Genomic DNA, 19,543 nt, shown 5'->3' on the forward strand with positions numbered 1-19,543 from the left:
CTGAAATCCAGTTAAAGTTGTAACATATCACTTTTATTCTTTATTTTATGAGTTAAGTTCATTATCTGTTCTCCAGACTATTTCCAGATTTTATTTCCTGTTTCCTGTCTCCAGTTCTCTTGCTTCCAACACAAGTCAATCAAGACCTGGAAATTCTGAAAACGTGATTTTAAATTTGCTAATGTATTCATAATAATACTGAAACTTTATGCATTATGAATAAAACAATCACTTAGATTAACACATGTCTGGAATAAAGATTAGAAGAAACAAGGCTAGATAGCAAGACCATATTCAGTGTCAGCACAAAGGATTTCTGATGACAACTTGCATTTCTAAAACTTAAAAGACACATTGAATATACATTGAACATGTAACAATGGCTATTTAGTACACAGGTAGTTCAGATTCTTTTTTGGTACTTCTTTCAAAACAATAAAACATTTGGAGGGACTTTAAACATGTATAGTGTTTTTCTTTGTAGTTTTCCCATGCACCCACACCATCCACTGGATGTGTGACATGGGCATGCATCAGTTAGGGACCAAGAGCTTACTGTCAGTAGCACAGGAGCACCTAATGTTCACTGTCTATCCCTTCCTGCTGAGGTCAGAGAAATACAATCTCCAACAGGTTCCTGTTCCTCCTGGTCGACACAGACAGCTGTGAAGGCTTCCAGAAGCCCAGTAAAACCCAGCAAGACTTTCAGTGCTAGGAACAAGGGGCCAGGAAACACTTGGGCTGAAACCAGGATGTTGGGAATACTGGAAAAGCATTCTTCATGTGTTTGGCATCATTTTCTATTTAGTTCAGCTACCTCAATCCCATTTCCCTGCACCTGATCCAACTTGCTCATTCCTGTCAAAATCATTTTACTTTCAATGTGATCACATCACAAAGTATATCTGGTGCTCTCCTACTCCATCAGTTCCGTAGCACAATGGTCCACTCCTCAATCATTCCCAACAACTCCTCTCCTTCCCATCGCGACCCAGGAAATGTAACCAATGTCCTCTTAGTACCTCTTTTCTCTCTTCCCTTTTATCAAGCCTCTAGACACTCCTGCCAGGTAGAACAGTGATTCACTTGCATTTCTTCCAATTCAGTGGACTGCCCTTGCTGCTCCTTTCATGATGCGCTTCCTCTGTCATATTGGGAAGACCAAAGACCATATTGGGTAGCTGAACACCTCCATCCAGCCTGCCAGTGGGATCTCAAATTTCCAAAGTCCTGCCATTTTAATTCTTCACTCTACTTTCACCTTTCAGTCCTCAGCTTCATGCGCTATTCCAATGAAGGTCACGGAACACCAGCTCATCTTTCAACGCTACACTTTACAGACTCCTGATCTCGACATTTGTAATGATGCTGCTCCTTTAACAAGGGTATAGTATCCTTGGCTTTTCTCCCCCAGAGATCATAAAAGACACAGAAAAGTTGACATTTGTAGGGTTTTAGGGCCAATTTGATTACAGCTAACAGGTACTGCCTCAGGCAAAGGGCTTTCACGTTTTTAAAAAAAACTGGTTCAATGAAAGGGGAGTGGCCAGTTCTCCCAGCTCAGCTTTTCTCTGGTTTGGTTTGGTCTGGCTATTCACTGGGATCAGTCAAGCAGCTGTAAAAGCTGGTGGACCCAAAGAAGCAGGTCCATGCTAATCCTCCCTCTCTCGGACATCTATCCTGTAAGACCCTGAGTTTGATTTTACTTTTTGTGCCAAGGGGAGCTTATGGGGATTATTGCCAGTATTTGGAAGCATCAGTAAGTTGAGATGATCTGTTGGGTTTTCGGATAGGTTAAGTTATTCAGTATTCTGTTCTCTTTTGTTTGTGTTCCATTTGCTAACTTTGTAAATAAATTCTATTTTGTTTAAAATTAAGTGGTTTGACCAACTGCATTCCTCTTGAAATATCTGTGTTACACCTGCTTAAAACAACTAGCTAAGTTAGCATCTGGGCTACTTTCTTGAAATGTTTTGAGGGGGACTGACCTGGTCCATTACACACTGAATTAAATTATTTCAGTTCATGGCCTCCCCCCCATGTCTTTGTGACAGCTGCTCTTGGCCTTAATATTCCTGGTCTTATTAGGACCTCTTGAAAAATCTTCTGTTGTTTTACCTGTTCCATTGCCATCTCCTTTTGCCTAATTCAATGAAGCATCAATCTGAATGATCCCCTTTCCACAAATGCTGCCAGACATGCTGAATATCACTAACATTTTCAGTATTTAATTTCTGGTTTCTGGCAGCCACATTGCTTTGATCTTGTCTCTGTTAAGGTCTCCCCATGCCCAGTACATTTCCATAACAGCCAACTACCTTCCCCGACTGTACTGTGTGCATACTTATGGAAAATTCAAAACCCAGGCAGGTCGGAGGTTTGGTGCTAACTTGAAGGGCTGAATGGCCTCTTTCCAGACCATAGGATTTTATGATTCTATGATATATTGGAGACCGTTTCTTCTGCAGACTGGAGTACCTTTAAATTTGGTGGTCAACTTTACAGAAGGGTTTTCCTATTGCTCAGTCAATGGCCAACAAAAAATGGAGTAAAAATTAAATAAAGTGGGTCTGTTGATATGCATTAGTCATCACACGGTTAAATTCCCGTCAAGGAAGGGTGCACATCATACACTTACATTCAGATTAAAAATATCATTTTCAGCAAACCTCCTGTATCAGCGAAGTTACAGGAAAACAACTTAATCATGAGAGATTACAGTGCCTGAGGTCAGATTGAAGTATTAAGCAGAGTGGATAAAAATTGTCATTTGTTTAACGCCCATATTTTCTGTTAGTTTTTGTTGAGAAGGATTTACAGATTTAAACTTTAATTGTTATTGGGCAATAAATGTGGAGTTTTTAAAATAAGGTTTTTTTCAGCATTGATGTGCAATGAGCAATATCAAGTCAATTGTCTATTGATGTTGGTGAAAAGGCAAATTGCAGGTGTGTAAACAATGTCATATCAGATATTGCTCATTTTACATCACTGTAAAAAGACAAAAATGCCCTAGTCTTTGTGGCCTTTATTTTCATCCAATATTTTATGATTTACAATAAAATTTCAAAAGTTAATGAAATAAAAACATAAAATGATGGAAATACTCAGGCAACATCTCTCTCGGGAGTTAGAGTTTCAGATCTGTAATACTTTGTCAAATCAAGCTTCCACAAGTTTCTGTTATAATTCCAGACTTCCAGCATCTGTAGCATTTTGTTCTGGTATTAAAATGGAGCTGACCTTTTGAAGTAACTGAGCTGAGGTCCAGTATCAAAGTTAATATCAGTTACAAAAATACATACAATGTAAAACAGAAAGCAACAGGGAAAAACTTCTATTCACTGAATTGCCCCTAAGTCAAGAAACAAACAAAAAAACTGAGGATCAAAACTAATCCCAAAAGTGTTATCAGTGATTCATGGAGGTGACCTAATAACCAGAATATTGCACAGGGTAAAACAAGAGCCATTTGTTAACTTGGACATCTGAAAAGAATTTTAAAAAAGAAAATAAATTGTCTACAAATCATCTGCCCTGGAAAGTGAGTTTCCTTTCAACAGACATGGTATTACACTGACTACATACACTGTCCTTTCTCAGGCAACATCCCTAGTATGAAGGCACTGGTTATGGTTAACCTCCTGTAATGCTGGGCTATATCACTTACATGCCTGACTCAAGAGTTCCAAAACCCAGCCTTCCATTCTGAACTTTGCCATGGCAAGTAGCTCCCAGGAGGGCAGAAGAAATGCTTCAAGAGTATCCTCAAAGCCTCACAGAAACAGAGAAACTAGAAGCAGGAGTAGGCCATTCGGGTTTTCAAACCTGCTCCACCATTCAATATGATGATGGCCGATTGTGTATTTCAATGGCATATCCCCCAATTTCTCCTCAAAATCCACAATACCCTTTAAAATTTAAAAAAATATTTCTTTGACACACACACACAGTAATGTGGCGTCCATAGGTTTACTACGCATTGAGTGCAGACACATCTTTACCTCATGCCTAAATGGCCTACCCTGGATCCTGAGACTATGTCCCTTGGTTTTGGTCCTACAAGGGTAAACATCCTCTTTGCATCTAGTCTCATCAGCCCTTTTCAATAAAATCCCCTCACATCCTTCTAAACTCTATCAAACTTAGGCCTAAATAAACTAATCTCTTGATAAAGAACTGCCCTGCCATCCTTGGTATTAGCCTAGTAAACCTTTGCTGTACCCTCTCTCTCACACATATATCCTTTCTTAAGGAGGAAGTCTTGTATTGCACACAATATTCCAGCTGTCGTACAAAGGCCCTGTGTCACTGCAGTAAGACATCCCTGATTCTGAATGCAAATTATCTTCCAATAAAGGTGTGTGTGTGTGTGTGTGTGTGTGTGTGTGAGAATGTGTGTGTGTGTGTGTGTTTTCTAACATGTCATCATTTAAATAATATTCTTTCTTTCTCCTTTTCACACCAAAGTATATAACTTTATATTTAACCATGTTGTACTGCATCTGCCATGTGCTGAGTGAGTGGGAAACTTGTCTAAATCAGAATTAACCCTCTAAATCTTCATCACAATTTACAATCCTACCTAGTTTGTCAAAACCTATAATTCTAGGTTTGAACACATACCTCCACAGCATTAACTTGGGCCTCTGGATTACTAGCCCTGTTATACTACCACTATTCCACCATTAGTCCCTGGTTAGACTCAATAACATTGCTGTCACTCAGGAGTCGCATGTTGGCCAGACTGGGTAAGGGCGGCAGATTTCCCTCCCAAAAAGATATTAGTGAACCAGATGAGTTTTTAGGACCACTGATAGTTTCATAGTCATCTTTACTGAGACAGGACTTACGAACCAAATTCCTCCAGCTGGCATAGTGTGATTTTATGCCATGTCTCCAATGTATTCGGCTGAGTCCCTGAATTACTACTCCAACAATATTACCACTGTACCACTGGCGAGATTGGGGAGGTGACAATTAGGTTCTGCTCAAATAGGTTAAGGCCTAAAGAAACAGATAATTGGGCTAATGATGTCACTATGGTTACTATGATTCATTATAATCCCTCTCATCAATTAAATTTACACACCAGCCATGAGGAAATTAAAGTCAGTCTCAGGTTGGACTGATTGTTTTCCTTCCCTCGCCATTTTCCTGGTCAGAGCAACTTTGGGGAAAGGCCAGTGCCACGTCTCACTCCATTGGTAATGGGTGATTTATAAGCTGGAGGAGGAGAAGTGTACAGAAAAGCAGACAGATTTCACAGTTTCAGTACTGACGGTCGTCACAGTTGAACAGTCCATTGACACGCAGGTGCACACATGAAGAATGGATTTGTGGACAGTAAAGTACCACATTCCAGCGTGAGACAATGCTTATTGTATCGGCTGTAAACTTATCAGAAGCTCACAGTACAGTGAACATTTTCAGAAGGGGCCTGCGAGCCACAAAAAGATCAAACTTCCTGCTTGTCACAACACAAAGTGGTCAACTAGAACAGAAAAAGCCAATTAATGGAAAGGGCAATCAAGGCTCATCTATTCATCAAAAACATCTGTATGCTTATTGACTCTTCGCTAAAGCCTAACGAACATGAATAATTGAAGCCAACAATCGAGATGCATGCTTTGCTAAGCTGACATTGCCAAATAAAAAAAGGCATTCCTTCACAATAATATCAGTAACTCAGTCACGTGCAAATATATAATATATATATTTTCATTTCAGTTACAGTTCTATATACTGCAATCTCCTCTTTCACTTACCTTATTGTAGTACTGTACTTGAACGGAGTGCCATTCTCCATCACTTACTCCCCCTGGGATGAAGGGTGCCACTGTGGTCGTAGACTCTCCTGTTAAACATGAGTGATTCAGTTAAGAGAGAAACTTTGTATGCATATAAAGCCACTGCCACATTATAATCCGAAAACTTCAAAAATAATTATTTGCGATCCTAGACATTTCCAATGTTTGTTGCCTTCACTCCTTTCTTTTGGATAATATTGTCCTGGGGGAATGTAATCCCTGCTTCCTTGCCTGTTCCACCACAGTTTTGCATCATTGTTATTTTCCTTCGACCCCTCATATGGTCTCAAAACTGTCAGATTGCTTGTCAACATCTGCTGCCAGCTGAAAAACTTTATCTTCAATTAAATATTTAGAAAAGTAAAATCATTGCCTTCGGTCCCTGCCACAAACTTGAGTCCCTCATCAAAATATGCAGCCAATGTATGTCCAACATAAACAAATGGTAGACGCTAGAGAAAAAATGCCTCAGATATGTAGGAATACTGGTTTCTGAGAATCAATACCATTAGTGCGGTTTCACAAACAAAACAGCATAATGCAGTCGATGATCTCTTTCTCTCTCCTGCTCTTCCCCTTGTAAGATAAGATCCAATTCTCTCCTAAAAGCTGCTACTGAAACTGCTCCATATGCTACAATTATGAAGCTTTTAAGATAACATTTTGGGACGGTATCTTCAAATCTAAGGTAATTGCAGGGAGTTATGTAACCTTCTCTGCAATTTGTCTAACAGTAAGCCTTTGATTGTTAAATTTTGAAGGAAACAGCAGATTGCTTTACTGAAGTGAAATGCAAATCATCGCCAAGATCTGATAGAATCATAAAATCCCTACAGGATGGGAGCAGGCCATTTGACTCGAGTGCACCGACCCTCTGAAGAGCATCCCATCCAGACTTACAACCGTCCTCCCCACCCCAACCCTAACCCTATAACCCTAATCCCCATAACTGCGTATTTCCCGTGGCTAATCCACCTAATTTCCACATCCCTGGATACTATGGGCAGTTTGGCATGGCCAATCCACCTAACCTGCACATCTTTCAACTGTGGGAGGAAACCAGAGCACTCAGAGTAAACCCTCACAAAGGCAGGGAGAATATGCAAACTGTGCAGACAGGATGGAATCAAACCTTGGTCCATGGCACTGTGAGGCAGCAGTGCTAGCCACTGAACCACTGTGCTGGCTGGTTGCACATTTACTTCGTGAGTAACAGCTGTACAAAGAGAAACAACTGCTGAGTCAATATGTTGTGGACTCTGAACCTTTACACATAAAGGAACTAGGTTCTATTTATTGTGTGCTTTTTTAAAAGACCAAAATGGAGCAAGAATTTATAAAGACAAACATTCACAAGGTATTGAAAGGCTGGATGCAGGGTGGGTCTCACAATATCGATCTCTCGAAAAATTTACATTAGGTTGAGCACTTTGGAAGTGTCCATCAGATCATTAAACAAATGGAAAACAAATCAATACACTGCCATCCCTTTTAATTATCATTAAGGAAGCTAATTTGTTAATGGAAGAGTACCTACAGCCAGGTTGTAATAGCAGGTATAAGCACCTGGAAAATAAGTTCATAAACTTTTTTAAAAAATGTTAAGTAGTTTTCTTCTGAATAGGAGTAAACCATATGCAGGCATACACACAGACGTATGGGTGCAGAGCTGTGCTACATTACTGGTGGAAGAAAATTTCTCAATTCTTGTCAATGTTCACTTGTTAAATGCCACTGCAACTAAATTAACAGTGCCAACTTAAAAACATTTGAGTGCCAACTCAATTAAAACCTGCAATGCCGTGGTGCGTCTGATTTTGTCTTTGGAATGTCCTCTACAATAGATCTGACTTTCAGTTACACATAGCAACACAGTCCATCACAATTACACTTAAATGTCAAATCTTGAAAGAAGCTGCAAGAGTAATCTGAAGTATGTAACAAAGAAAATCTCACTGTCTGGCCTTCGTTTTCTGTAACAGTGTCTGGTTCACGTCCATCAACAGGTTGCATACTTATAAGTGAACTAAAAAAGAACACCTATAATGATCAGTCCTGTGCTCTGTTTGTGTAGATCATAAAACAGTACATGATGCGCCACTGCAACATTTTCTTTGATGTTTGAGGTGATAGAAATGCGTAGTAATGCTGGAATGTTAAAATTCTGTCAGTGTAGCCTGTGCTGCTTTAGAATATCTAACACAATAAAATATAATTAGAACTCTGCATCGGGGAACCGGGGAATCACAAACATATTAGCAGAAAACTTGTTTGAAAAAAAATGCCACTGCAAGTCCAATATGAATTCCAGTTTTGCAGTGGTCTGCAAAAGTAATTATATTGGAATTTGTTTCCTTTTGTAATTTTCTTCATTCCTTTGACAGATACCACAAGAATATTAGAAGATTTGATATTCAAATCCTCTGAATAAAATTTGAATATCATTTTACCTCCACTTGAGCTTATCAGCACAATGTTACTGGGATTATCTTATTTAAAATGTATTTTATTTAGAGTCAAGTAGATTGGTAGGAAAAAGGGGTTTAATGACAAGTATCCCTTCCAAACAGTGATGAGGCTGATGATTCTGCTGTAATGGCTACCTTCAACAGATGGAATAAACTGTTTTAAAAATAAAACAAAGTCCCTAACATTTAAGGCCCAGCCCCACACCTAGTGAGAACCACCACACTGTACTGTGCTCATCTAAAGTTATTCACGTTAATAAAAACAGCAGCATGAGGCTAGCAGTAATATTTTAAGGAATCAGTAAGTCATGTAAAGCAGCATAATCTGAAAGTGTACAGGCTTTGAAAATGGTCCTTCTTCGATAGAAAGTTTAAGCACAATTATACAGCACCATTTTAGATTATCTCATGGAACCTCAAGAGGCCAATGAAGAGCAAAATAAGCATTAAACCCTATTTGGTTAAGACATGAAAATCTACTTTTTTGTGGAAGTTTAGTGGATTTATACATCAGGACCTTGTTGGGTTATGTATATTTGTTAATTATTGAAAGAAGGTGAAGTTAAATGAAAATAAGTCAAATTGCATCAATGAAATGGTGAAAAGCTGGTGATTACATTACTAACACAGATAATTGTTAGAAAATCTTTTATTTCTAGATTGCATCACCTGCATCCTTTATCAGGTGAGCAATGTTTTAGCACCTCTACGGTATGCCTACACAAGATTTGACAGTTGATGTGAAACAGAACTTCAGTATTTACTCATTTCAGTGCAGAATAATGCAACCAAAGTTTTATTTTACACTTCTACTTCATTATATTAGAGGATTAAGCTATTTTCTATTATCCCCTCTCTCTAAAACATTCCCAAAAATACTGGCCTTTATTTCTTACTTCTTTCAAAAGGTCATTAAAATTGTTTATCATCGTGCTTTTGAATCCCCTCCCAATCTGGCCAGTTTCCCACAAATCACTGAATTATTACTCCATAAATGGTCACTCTATGGAATTTTTATTATTTTTCCTCAAAGTGGTCCTCATGTGTCTTTCCTTCCCTACTATTTTCTGCTTCCATATTTCATAGTCACACAAACACAATCCTTTCATTGGAGAAGTGTGATTTTCTAAGCTGCAGACATTCTGTGTCCCTCGGAATATTGCTCTGTGAACAGAGAAAGTACATTTCACATTTTGTCCCTCTGAAAATGAAACTTGGCTGCAAATGGGCAAAACTCAGGCCTTGCTTTGAGTGTCATGCAATTCAACAGCTAGTTAAACATTCAACCTGCTTGAAACATCTAAGAAACAGGCAGATTTGCCAGGTTGGACATTGACAAATGTTGTAGAAATTCAAATTAAGGAAATTATGCAGCATTGTACTTTTAAGAAAGATGACTAATGCAGCATTAAGTTTGGATATTCCCACACAGCAGCTGCAAAAGGCTTGGAAGTGGTGCAATTAAGTAAAAACAGATGGTAAATATTACTTAAATTGTAAACGTTGGTACAAATCAAAGCACAAACGGACCTATGGTTACACATGGCATATCTGTTATCGGGCTCTCGAAATGATCAACACGAGGCCCTTCACTTAAGCCTGCATGCAATTCTTAACTATGTAAGCTTTTGCCAACGAGTAGCAAAACTTAAGGCACCTTTTGTACATGTTGCAAAGACGACTATTGATTACATTTCATTAAAGCTTACTTTCCATCCCAGACAAATGTGTAACTATTCAAGAATAGATCCCTGATTAAAGAACAAAGAAAGTTTACAGCCCAGGAACAGGCCCTTCGGCCCTTCAAGCCTGAACCGATCCAAATGTATTGTCTAAACCTGTCGGTCAATTCCCTCTACTGTATCCCTCCACTCCCCATCTACTCATGCATTTATCCAGATGCATCTTAAATGAATCTACCGTGCCTGCCTCTACCACCTCTGCTGGCAACGCATTCCAAACGCCCACCACCCTCTGTGTGAAGTACTAGCCACATGTATCCCCCTTAAACTTTTCACCTCTCACCTTGAAAGCACGACCTCTCGTTATTGAATCCTTTACCCTGGGAAAAAGCTCGACTCTATCCACCCTGTCTATACCCTTCATGATTTTGTAAACCTCAATCAGGTCCCCCCCTCAATCTCCTTTTTTCTAGTGAAAATAAACTAACTGACTCAACTTCTCTTGATAGCTAGCACCTTCCATACCAGGCAACATCCTCGTAAACCTTCTCTGCACCTTCTCCAAAGCGTCCACATCCTTTTGGTAATGTGGCACCCAGAACTGTGCACAGTATTCTAAATGTGGCCAAACCAATGCCTTGTACAATTTTAACATGACTTGCCAGCTCTTATACTCAATATCCCATCCAATGAAGGCAAGCATACTATATGCCTTCTTGACCACTCTATCCACCTGTGCAACAACCTTCAGGGTACAATGCACCTGCACTCCCAGATCTCTCTGCCCATCAACTTTTCCTAAGGCTCTTCCGTTCATTGTATAATTCGCTCTAGAATTAGTCTTGCCTAAATGCATCACCTCACATTTGTCTGGATTGAAATCCATCTGCCACTTTTCCGCCCAACTCTCCAGTCTATCTATATCCTTCTGTATTCTCTGACAGTCCCTTATGCTTTCTGCTACTCCACCAATCTTTGTGTCATCTACAAACTTGCAGATCATACCAACAGTGCCCTCTTCCAGATCATTTATGTATATTATAAACAACAGTGGCTCCAATACTATCCTGTCTGGAACACCACTGGTCACCTTTCTCCATTTCGAGAAACTCCCTTCAACTACTACTCTCCGTCTCCTTCTGCTCAACCAATTCTTTATCCACCTAGCTAGAACACCCTGCACACCATGTGACTTCACTTTCTCCATTAGTTTACCATGGGAACCTTATCAAACGCCTTACTAAAGTCCATGTATATGACATCAACAACCCTTCCTTCATCTATCAACTTCCTCGAATAACTGTATTAAGTTGGTAAGGCACGATCTCCCCTGCTCAAAACCATGTTGCCTATCACTGATAAGTCCATTCTTTTCTAAATATAAGTAGATCCTATCCCTCAGTACCTTCTCCAGCAACTTTCCCACCACCGACGTCAGGCTCACTGGTCTGAAGTTACCCGGAATATCCCTACTACCCTTCTTGTACAGGGGGACAACATGAGCAACCCTCAGTTCTCCAGCACTTCACCTGTATTTAAGAATGCCACAAAGATATCTGTCAGGGCCCCAGTTATTTCCTCTCTCGCCTCTCTCAGCAACCTGGGATAGATCCCATCTGGTCCTGGGGATTGGTCCATCTTAATAACCTCTAGCATACCCAACACATCTTCCCTACTTACGTCAACATGATCCAGACTAATCAAACTTCTACCTCTAATCTCAACGTCCATCATGTTCCTCTCCTCAGTGAATACTGATGCAAAGTAATCATTCAGAATCACACCCATTCTCTCAAGTTCGACACACAGCCTTCCTTCATTATCCTTTAGTGGGCCAATCCTTTCTTTAGTTACCCACTTGCTTCTTATATAAGAATAAAATGCTTTGGGATTCTTGTATTTTCATTCAGATTGTATTTCATCAAAGTTTGTGTGAAAATATCAAGTGTAAAAGATCTAAATCACAATGTTCGTGAAAACAATATAAAGCTGCTCTTCATGGGGGCCATTTCCATAGTAGCTCATCATCTACCAAGTGTGCTGGATCTAGCTCTAACTTTTACTTTTATGTTATCTAAAAAACATAAAGTTTGAGTTACAATCTGATCCTCTGTGGTGAGTTAGACATTAACTAAGCAGTGAAACACATACTGATAAGTTGTCTACTATGACCAACAGGAATTTCTAACAATTTATTTTACATTTAAGCAGACAAAAGCAATAACAGTGCAGCTTTACCTGCTGAGAATGGGTTAGTACGTGGATGGGAGACTGTCTGGAAATACCGATGCAGTAGGCTTTAGCTCTTTTGTGGTTCAGTGGTAGGGTCTCTGGACTGAGTAACCTGGGTTCAAGTCCCACTTGCTCCAGAGGTGTGCAATATAATCTCTGGACAGTCTGATTACAAAAGTAGATTAATTTTTTTTAATTACCTGCTGAGAAAGTCAGTTGGATTTGTTCTTCAATGATCTCCAGAGCAATGAAATCATGTTTTTCATTAAAACGGCCATTATAAAGAAGCAAGGCATTTCTCTCCTGTGTTGCAAACCTGCAGTAGAGAGGGAAATGAGAAGACATATAGCCAATTAACAAGGTATGCAGGAGTTGGTATAAGGAAACCTACTCTATTATACACTAAGCAATAGCTGTGTGTCTCAGCCTCTCATAATATAATTGAATACAGGATCTGAGGTTTATAAAGGAACTGTAAATCCAAGTGTTCATCGAGGTACATTTGAATACATTTCTAACCCAGCTATTACTAAGAATTTGGAGCAGATTAGTTACACAATGATTCCATCAATTTACACAAGTTCTACTTTAATTTCGGAGGTGGGTCTTTCACCCAACTTACACATCAACAGAGAATGTACCGGCTGTTCCAGGCCCCTTGAAAACTAAGTCCCTTACAGCCTTCATTGACTCCAGGAGAAATCATGCTCATGAATGTGAGGTCCATTGGGTACGTTAATAATCTCCAATCCTTTCAGAGGAGAAATAATCAATCAGCCATCAAGCTGAAGAAATGCAATTCTTGCACTGAGAGTGAAGGCTCCAGAAGGCAGTTTGCTTCAGAATGGTCAAACCAACCTGCCACCACTATAGTGGCATAAGATGAGAAGATTTAGGAGCAAAATAAAAAATAGGCATTTCAAACCATCAAATCCGCTCCACCAATGGATTTTGGCTGTTCTGATAATCTACAACTGGTTCCTTTCTACCACTCTAATGGAGGTAATGGGATGGACACCACTGTTACACCCTTACAATTACAAAGGCCATAGATGCATCTGCTTGTGACTGCCAGCACCGACCCTGGTAAATTCACTGGGTCAGCAGATGTGACCATGAAACTGATCCCTTTGATAAATGGAGGGGAGCCCAAACAGAAATGCTGCCTATACAGTGCCAATTGTAGACTGCCAGATTTCAGCACTCACCTCAACAAACTTAATGGGGCAGCTCTACCTTACATTGGCTTCTTAAAGGAGTAGATCTTGCACTTCGAAAAAAAGACCTTTTTATATTTCGAAGTCCAGGCCCCAATCTAATCTCCCCCACCTCCCATTTGACATTCTTCATGCTTGAAGATTTCACAAAAAAAGTTCTGCCCAATCCTTTACTGATAACAGTTTCAGCAAGAAGAACAGAGCTACATCTGTTAATAAAGTAGAAGAACACCTTTTATTTCTACACATAATTAAACAGGGAGAAAAGAAAAATAACAAATCAATCAAATAATTTTTGGTAAATATTGCAAATAAAGGAAAACTTACAATGCAAGCATCAGAAAACAAAGGCTTTTGGTACAGAATAAGAAAGAAGCTTGCATCCCAAACAACATTTTGGTAATTGGTCGGTGATATTGCCTGCACTATGTGCAAGGCCTGCTGCATAACTTTTAAAACCAGTAAAATGAGAAATGGTTTAATCCTAACCAGTGACATGATAAATTGCATTCTTAAACCACCTTAGGTGGAGAGTAATCCAGGAACCTGTGAATAACACTATTTCAAAAATGGGATTATCTGTGGGCAATGCCATGGTCAATCCACTAATAATACCAACATTCTAACACTTAATGGTTAGGGGAAAGAAATACTCAGGAACATAGTTTTTTGAATTTTCCAGACACAACAAACAGTGAAGGATTTCAGAGGTATTGACTTCTTATTTACTAATTTATTCAATGGGATGTGGGCATTGCTGGCTGCACCAGCATTTATTGTCTGTCACTAACTGCCATTGAGAAGAGATGGTGAGCTGCACTGTTGAATCAGTAGAGTTTGTGTTTTGTAGGTGTACACTCAGTCTGTTCAGGAAACAGATCCAGGATTATAAACAAGTGACAATGAAGATACAGCTGATTTTTCTTTTCCCCAATCAAACTCGAGTTGGCTTGGAGGGAAACTTGCAGGTGGTAGAGTTCCCATATATCTGCTACCCTTGTCCTTCTAGATAGTAGTGATTGCAGGTTTTGGAGGTACCATTGGAAGATCCTTCATGAGTTGCTGTAGTACATCCTGTGGATTCTATTCCTGTGTGTTGATGGTGGAGAGAGTGAATGATGAAGGCATTAGAATTAGAATTAGAATCCCTACAGCATGGAAACAGACCCTTTGGCCCAACAAGTCCACATCGATCTTCTGAAGAATAACCCACCCAGACCCATTTTCCTACCCTGTATTTACCCCTGACTAATGCACCTAACACTATGGGCAATTTAGCATGGCCAATTCACCTGGTTTACACATCTTTGGACTGTGGGAGGAAACCAGAGCACCCGGAGGAAATGCAAGCAGACACGGGGAGAATGTGCAAACTGCACACAGTCAGTGGCTTGAGGCAGGAATCTAACCTGGATCCCTAGCGCTGTGAGGCAGCAGTGTTAACTACTGAGCCACTGTGCAGCCAATTTGGGGGCCAATCAAATGTGCTGTTTTGCACTGGATGTTGTTGAGCTTCTTAAACATTATTGGAGCTGCACTCATCCAGGCAAGCGGGGAGTGTTCTGTCACACTCATAACATGTAGATGGTGGATGGGTGTTAGGGAGACTGGTGGTCAGTTGCTCACCACAGAATTCTGAGCTTCTAATTTTCTCTTGTAGCCACAATATTTACACAGCTGATCAAGTTTAGTTTCTAGTGAATGGTAACCCCCATGATGGTGATACGGAGTCATTCAGAAGTGGTTTGCTGGTTCCTAGCTTTCTGGTTTTGCATTGTGAGAATACATCAGCTGGTTGATTCCTTTGCCTGCTTGATGGTCTAATTTCTGATGGAAGTCTAGAGAACTCTGTGACAGCATAAGGAAAGGTAAAAAGCATATTAAAGAGGTTATTTGATCTTTGTAGACAGCTTTCTTCAACATCAATGATGAGCATCTTTGCTTTGCCATTGACTGCAAAAGTCTGCCCACTGTGTTCTTGAAGTGGTACGCCATAATTACTCAAAGCTGTGTGGGGCTGGTTTGACATGATAACCATGTGGATGTTTATTTCCTTGACATAATATCTTGCTTTATCATGATTTTATTGGAAATGTAAATATTGTCAGCAATATCCTTTGCTGAAACTGACTTCTTGGCCAACATTAAAATTGGTATTGACATAAAACCTGCCACTCAGCTGATCCACTCAAAACTGAAGTTCATGCCTCTTCTGTTCCACTTCTAAGCAAATCAGCTCCTTTAAGAAGGGCGTAACAACTCTGTATTGACTACTATTTGGCAATTACTTGCTTTTCTGAACAGCATATCTTGTATGCAGCCCTGTGAACCGATATCGGTCGGTCAACGTTAGAAAGACATTTGGAAAATTATGCACCCTTCAACATATTTGTAGTGCTCTGGGGTGAACATTTTCATGTTTCTATCCAGCCATTATTGGGCATGTATTGTTCTCAATTTTTTTGGTTGTTTTAAAATTATCCAGACTTTGGGTGAAATCTGTAAGTTAAGAATCAATTGAAGTTAACATCAGTGGGTTTGCTTTAGAAAAAAGGTGCAGGTTTTCAAAATTATTAATTTAATACTGGCATTTTAAGGAGTACACTATGAGCTATTATGTGCTTGCTCTTCTACCCAGTTAGTCATTTTAGATTGCATCTGGTCCCCAGCCACTGACATACCCCTATCCATCCTCAGTTTAAGCACTTCGTCACTTTCCTGGCACCCTAACCCCACTCTTGCCTAAAGTACTTACCCTCTCACAGGAGCTGTCACAAAGTTTCTCGCAGTGCTGCTGCACATTTCACTCTCAGAGCATGACACACTGACTGTTGTAAAAGGGAACGTGATTTGACTGTCCCCAGGTAACTTGCACAGGGACAGGTTGTGTTAAATTCAATGCTAGTCTGCATTTCTGATTAATATAATATTAATATATTATTAATATATCGTATTAATATAAAATAAATACGAACAAGGTGGCAAGCTGACTGTAATTGCCACTTCTAACCAGAAGAATCAAACTACATGGGTCATGAGATGAAATTCAACACAGAATGAAGTGCCACTACTTCTGTAAACCCACATTCTAATGTTTGCCACAAAATAAAATTGTGTTTCTATAATCTTAATTGGCTCAATTTAAAAATGTGTTATTTGATGTGGAACCAAGCTACGCAGACTGGGAAAGCCTCGTGCACGAAATCCTGTGTTGAGCCAATTTGATCTCCAGGATGGCAGTAAAGACATTATAAGTAGTTTTTGTGCCTTTAGGCTAGGGAGGGAGGGCGGGAATCAGATACCTATTCACTGATCAGTAATTGTAGAGCTGACTGAACCTGTTGTTGCTGAAAGCTTCATTTGCGAGGCAGGTTTATTAAAATTATGAAGAAGCACTGCAAGCTGGCCAAGTCTGGTCATGTGATGGAGGCCACCAGTAAGCATGCACCGACAGGCACAGTGTATATGGCTATCGTGCAAGTTGCAGAAGTGTTTCTGGAATGCAAGAGATGGCTTTACCTCATGAAGCCTTATTCTCATTAATACTGCCATGAGAGTCATACTGTGTAGGTTGTGTGCCTTCAGGGGATTGAACTATCAGACTAACAAAAAACCCTTCATTTTGTGCCACTCATCAATACTGAGTGTAGGCCAAGTAGAAAGATTAACCCTTCGGCTCCAGAGGATTATTTAACTTAAAGGCAGCGCAGTAGTTTTAAAGCTTTCAAAGGTTGCTGCTAATGCAGGTTAAATAGATGTATTAGTGACCAGTTTAAAGCTGAGATCCTTAACGCTTCTGGCTTGAGTTGAAGAGACTCCTGCCCAATGCTCCATCAAAACCACATGCAAATCATAGCTTGTTTACCTAATCATCGTGTGGTCCTGTAATCCAGCAGTTTACACATTAACTCATAGGTAGCAGATTGTCTCCAGCTTGAACATCAACTATCCACAATTATCAATTATGTTCAACATTTCTTAGATAGTTATTACTGATCACGTTAATGAGCTCATTCAGAATATTGCCAGAGCACATCTTGCTTGATTTTTGACAGTTTTGGCATTATTATCACTGCAAATCTCAGCCAATATTACTGACCAAGTACGGAGACTAAATTAGTGCAGTACATCATTGCCTATGATCTAGTGCAGTAGATCATAGGCTAATATTATTGCCGATGTCTGGGATTTTTAACCAAATGTAAAAGCCCAAACTAGACTGAAAGGGAGAGTTGCTGTTCAAAAATAACAGCAGCGCAGAACAATAATGGATGTGAATGAATGGATTGATGTGAAAAGGCAGAGAGACAAAATATATTAATTATTTCAATGAAGGCTAAGATTTTTTTGAGGTTTGACTGGAATATTGGGGGCAATCACCTTATATTTGGATCACTTTGTACAAAGCAGCAATTAGTCATGTAAATGTACAGCAATATTCTTCTCAGGAACACCTCACTTAAAATGAAAATCTAGAACTTGAACTATAACTGAACTTGTAAAAATGCAAAAAGAGCAAACAACTAAGCATCTTTCCTAGCACATTTATAAAAGTTTCCTGAACGATAGTAGACACCTGAGAGCATATATTGTCTTAGAATTGTTTGCTTAACACTTCAGATAACTTATTGCAAAGCACTGAACTAGGTACAACTAGGAAAACCTGTAATTTCATTAATGCTTTAGCTGACTGTGAAAGGGTGCTAAAAGGGGATTTTAATCCTGAGGGTATATTGGAATTTTTTTATCCACTTGTTAAAAAAAATCTCTTCACAGGAAGATTTTGTTTTGCTTTCTCAGCACAAGTGCTGCTAAGTACAACAATTTTGTATGCAAACATGGAGAACTCGAGATTTGCACAATTTTCTTCACATTTTTCACTTTGGAGTTTAAGGATGGCAGCCAGACCTCCAGAGGGGTCTACCTGGTGTCCCCATTTTCCACACGAAGAGTACTCTTTTTAAAAAAAAACTATCATTGCTAGGATAAAAACAGAAGACAATAAGAGTGTGACCAGATACTCAGTTGGTAAACTTGGTAACTTGCCAAATGATTATGTCATAATATTCTGTTTATGATTTTTGTCCCACTAAATCAAATCACAGTATTATTTGGATTTCTCATCATTCCCAAAAACACAAGCTGGCAGTAAGTTTTTGTGCTATCTTTGAGTCACTGGGGTACCAAGCATTATCTCCATGGTGATATCAATAGACTTTGTAAAGTGTACCAGAGCTCGGACAAGCTGAAACAAATGGGTATTCGGAATTTAGCATGCTGTCCATTATATAAAAAGCTGCCCCAGTTCATTAACATGCACAAAGTAGCACTCACGCAAAGTAGAGCCAAAGACTTCTTTGTGAAAAAAATGAGAGGCATTCTCCAATATCCAGTCTACTTTATAACTCCCTGGAAAGGTGCCAGGGTGCATAAAGTAAAATCAATCCTACCAATGAATTCAGAGAGAAGATCGATTGAAATACAAATTTACCATAAAAAGTAACAAATCAGATATTCGCACAAATGTCTCAGCACAGGAAGAATATGCTAACTACAGGTTACAATCTCCGATTTCCAAATACAAGTGATTAATAGAGTGAAAGCACAGGAACATATGATTAACAATCCAAGTCACAATCGGAGAGGTTTACAGTGTGCTTCACATTGTAAGAGCACAACATAGCAATTTATATTCCAGGGCTTATTTTCTATGCTGTCACTACTAGCTGGATACATTACTCACAACTACAGATAATCGAAATGTCACAGGCACATTGCTTGCTGCATTCGGCCAGCTAATTTTTTAAAGCAATTTTTATTGGAAACTCAATGATGCACACTTTTACAATACTGAAGTACATACGAGTACCACTGCTGCATTCATCAATAAACCATTGTACAGCTAAGGGCATAATTGCATGGATAGTTTATAACTTGGAGACAGTGAAAACTGCAGATGCCAGAGCTGGAAAGTGTACAGCGGGTCAAGCAGCATCAGAGGAGAAGGGGAGTCGACGTTTCAGGTCAGAACCTATAGTCCTAATGAAAGGTTCCAATCTGAAGCATTGAATCCCCTTCTCCTCTGATGCTGCTTGACCTGCTATGCTTTTCCCAGCTCTATTCTTTATCCATTG

The 19,543-nt window shown here is 39.5% G+C and overlaps 1 protein-coding gene across 4 annotated transcripts in view; it reads right to left on the reverse strand.

Moving 5' to 3' along the window:
• celsr1a (cadherin EGF LAG seven-pass G-type receptor 1a) overlaps positions 1 to 19,543 on the reverse strand; it is a 310,556-nt gene that overhangs the window by 101,809 nt on the left and 189,204 nt on the right. For all 4 annotated transcript variants that reach the window (XM_072562553.1, XM_072562552.1, XM_072562551.1 and 1 more), the window contains exons 5-6: positions 12,393 to 12,508; positions 5,769 to 5,857 (exon numbers count right to left, since the gene is read on the reverse strand). In XM_072562553.1, coding sequence (XP_072418654.1) covers positions 5,769 to 5,857; positions 12,393 to 12,508 — 205 coding nt within the window. The remainder of the gene's footprint in view (positions 1 to 5,768; positions 5,858 to 12,392; positions 12,509 to 19,543) is intronic.

The sequence above is a fragment of the Chiloscyllium punctatum genome, chromosome 44 (genome assembly GCF_047496795.1).
Source record: "Chiloscyllium punctatum isolate Juve2018m chromosome 44, sChiPun1.3, whole genome shotgun sequence".
Taxonomy (NCBI): Eukaryota; Metazoa; Chordata; class Chondrichthyes; order Orectolobiformes; family Hemiscylliidae; genus Chiloscyllium; species Chiloscyllium punctatum.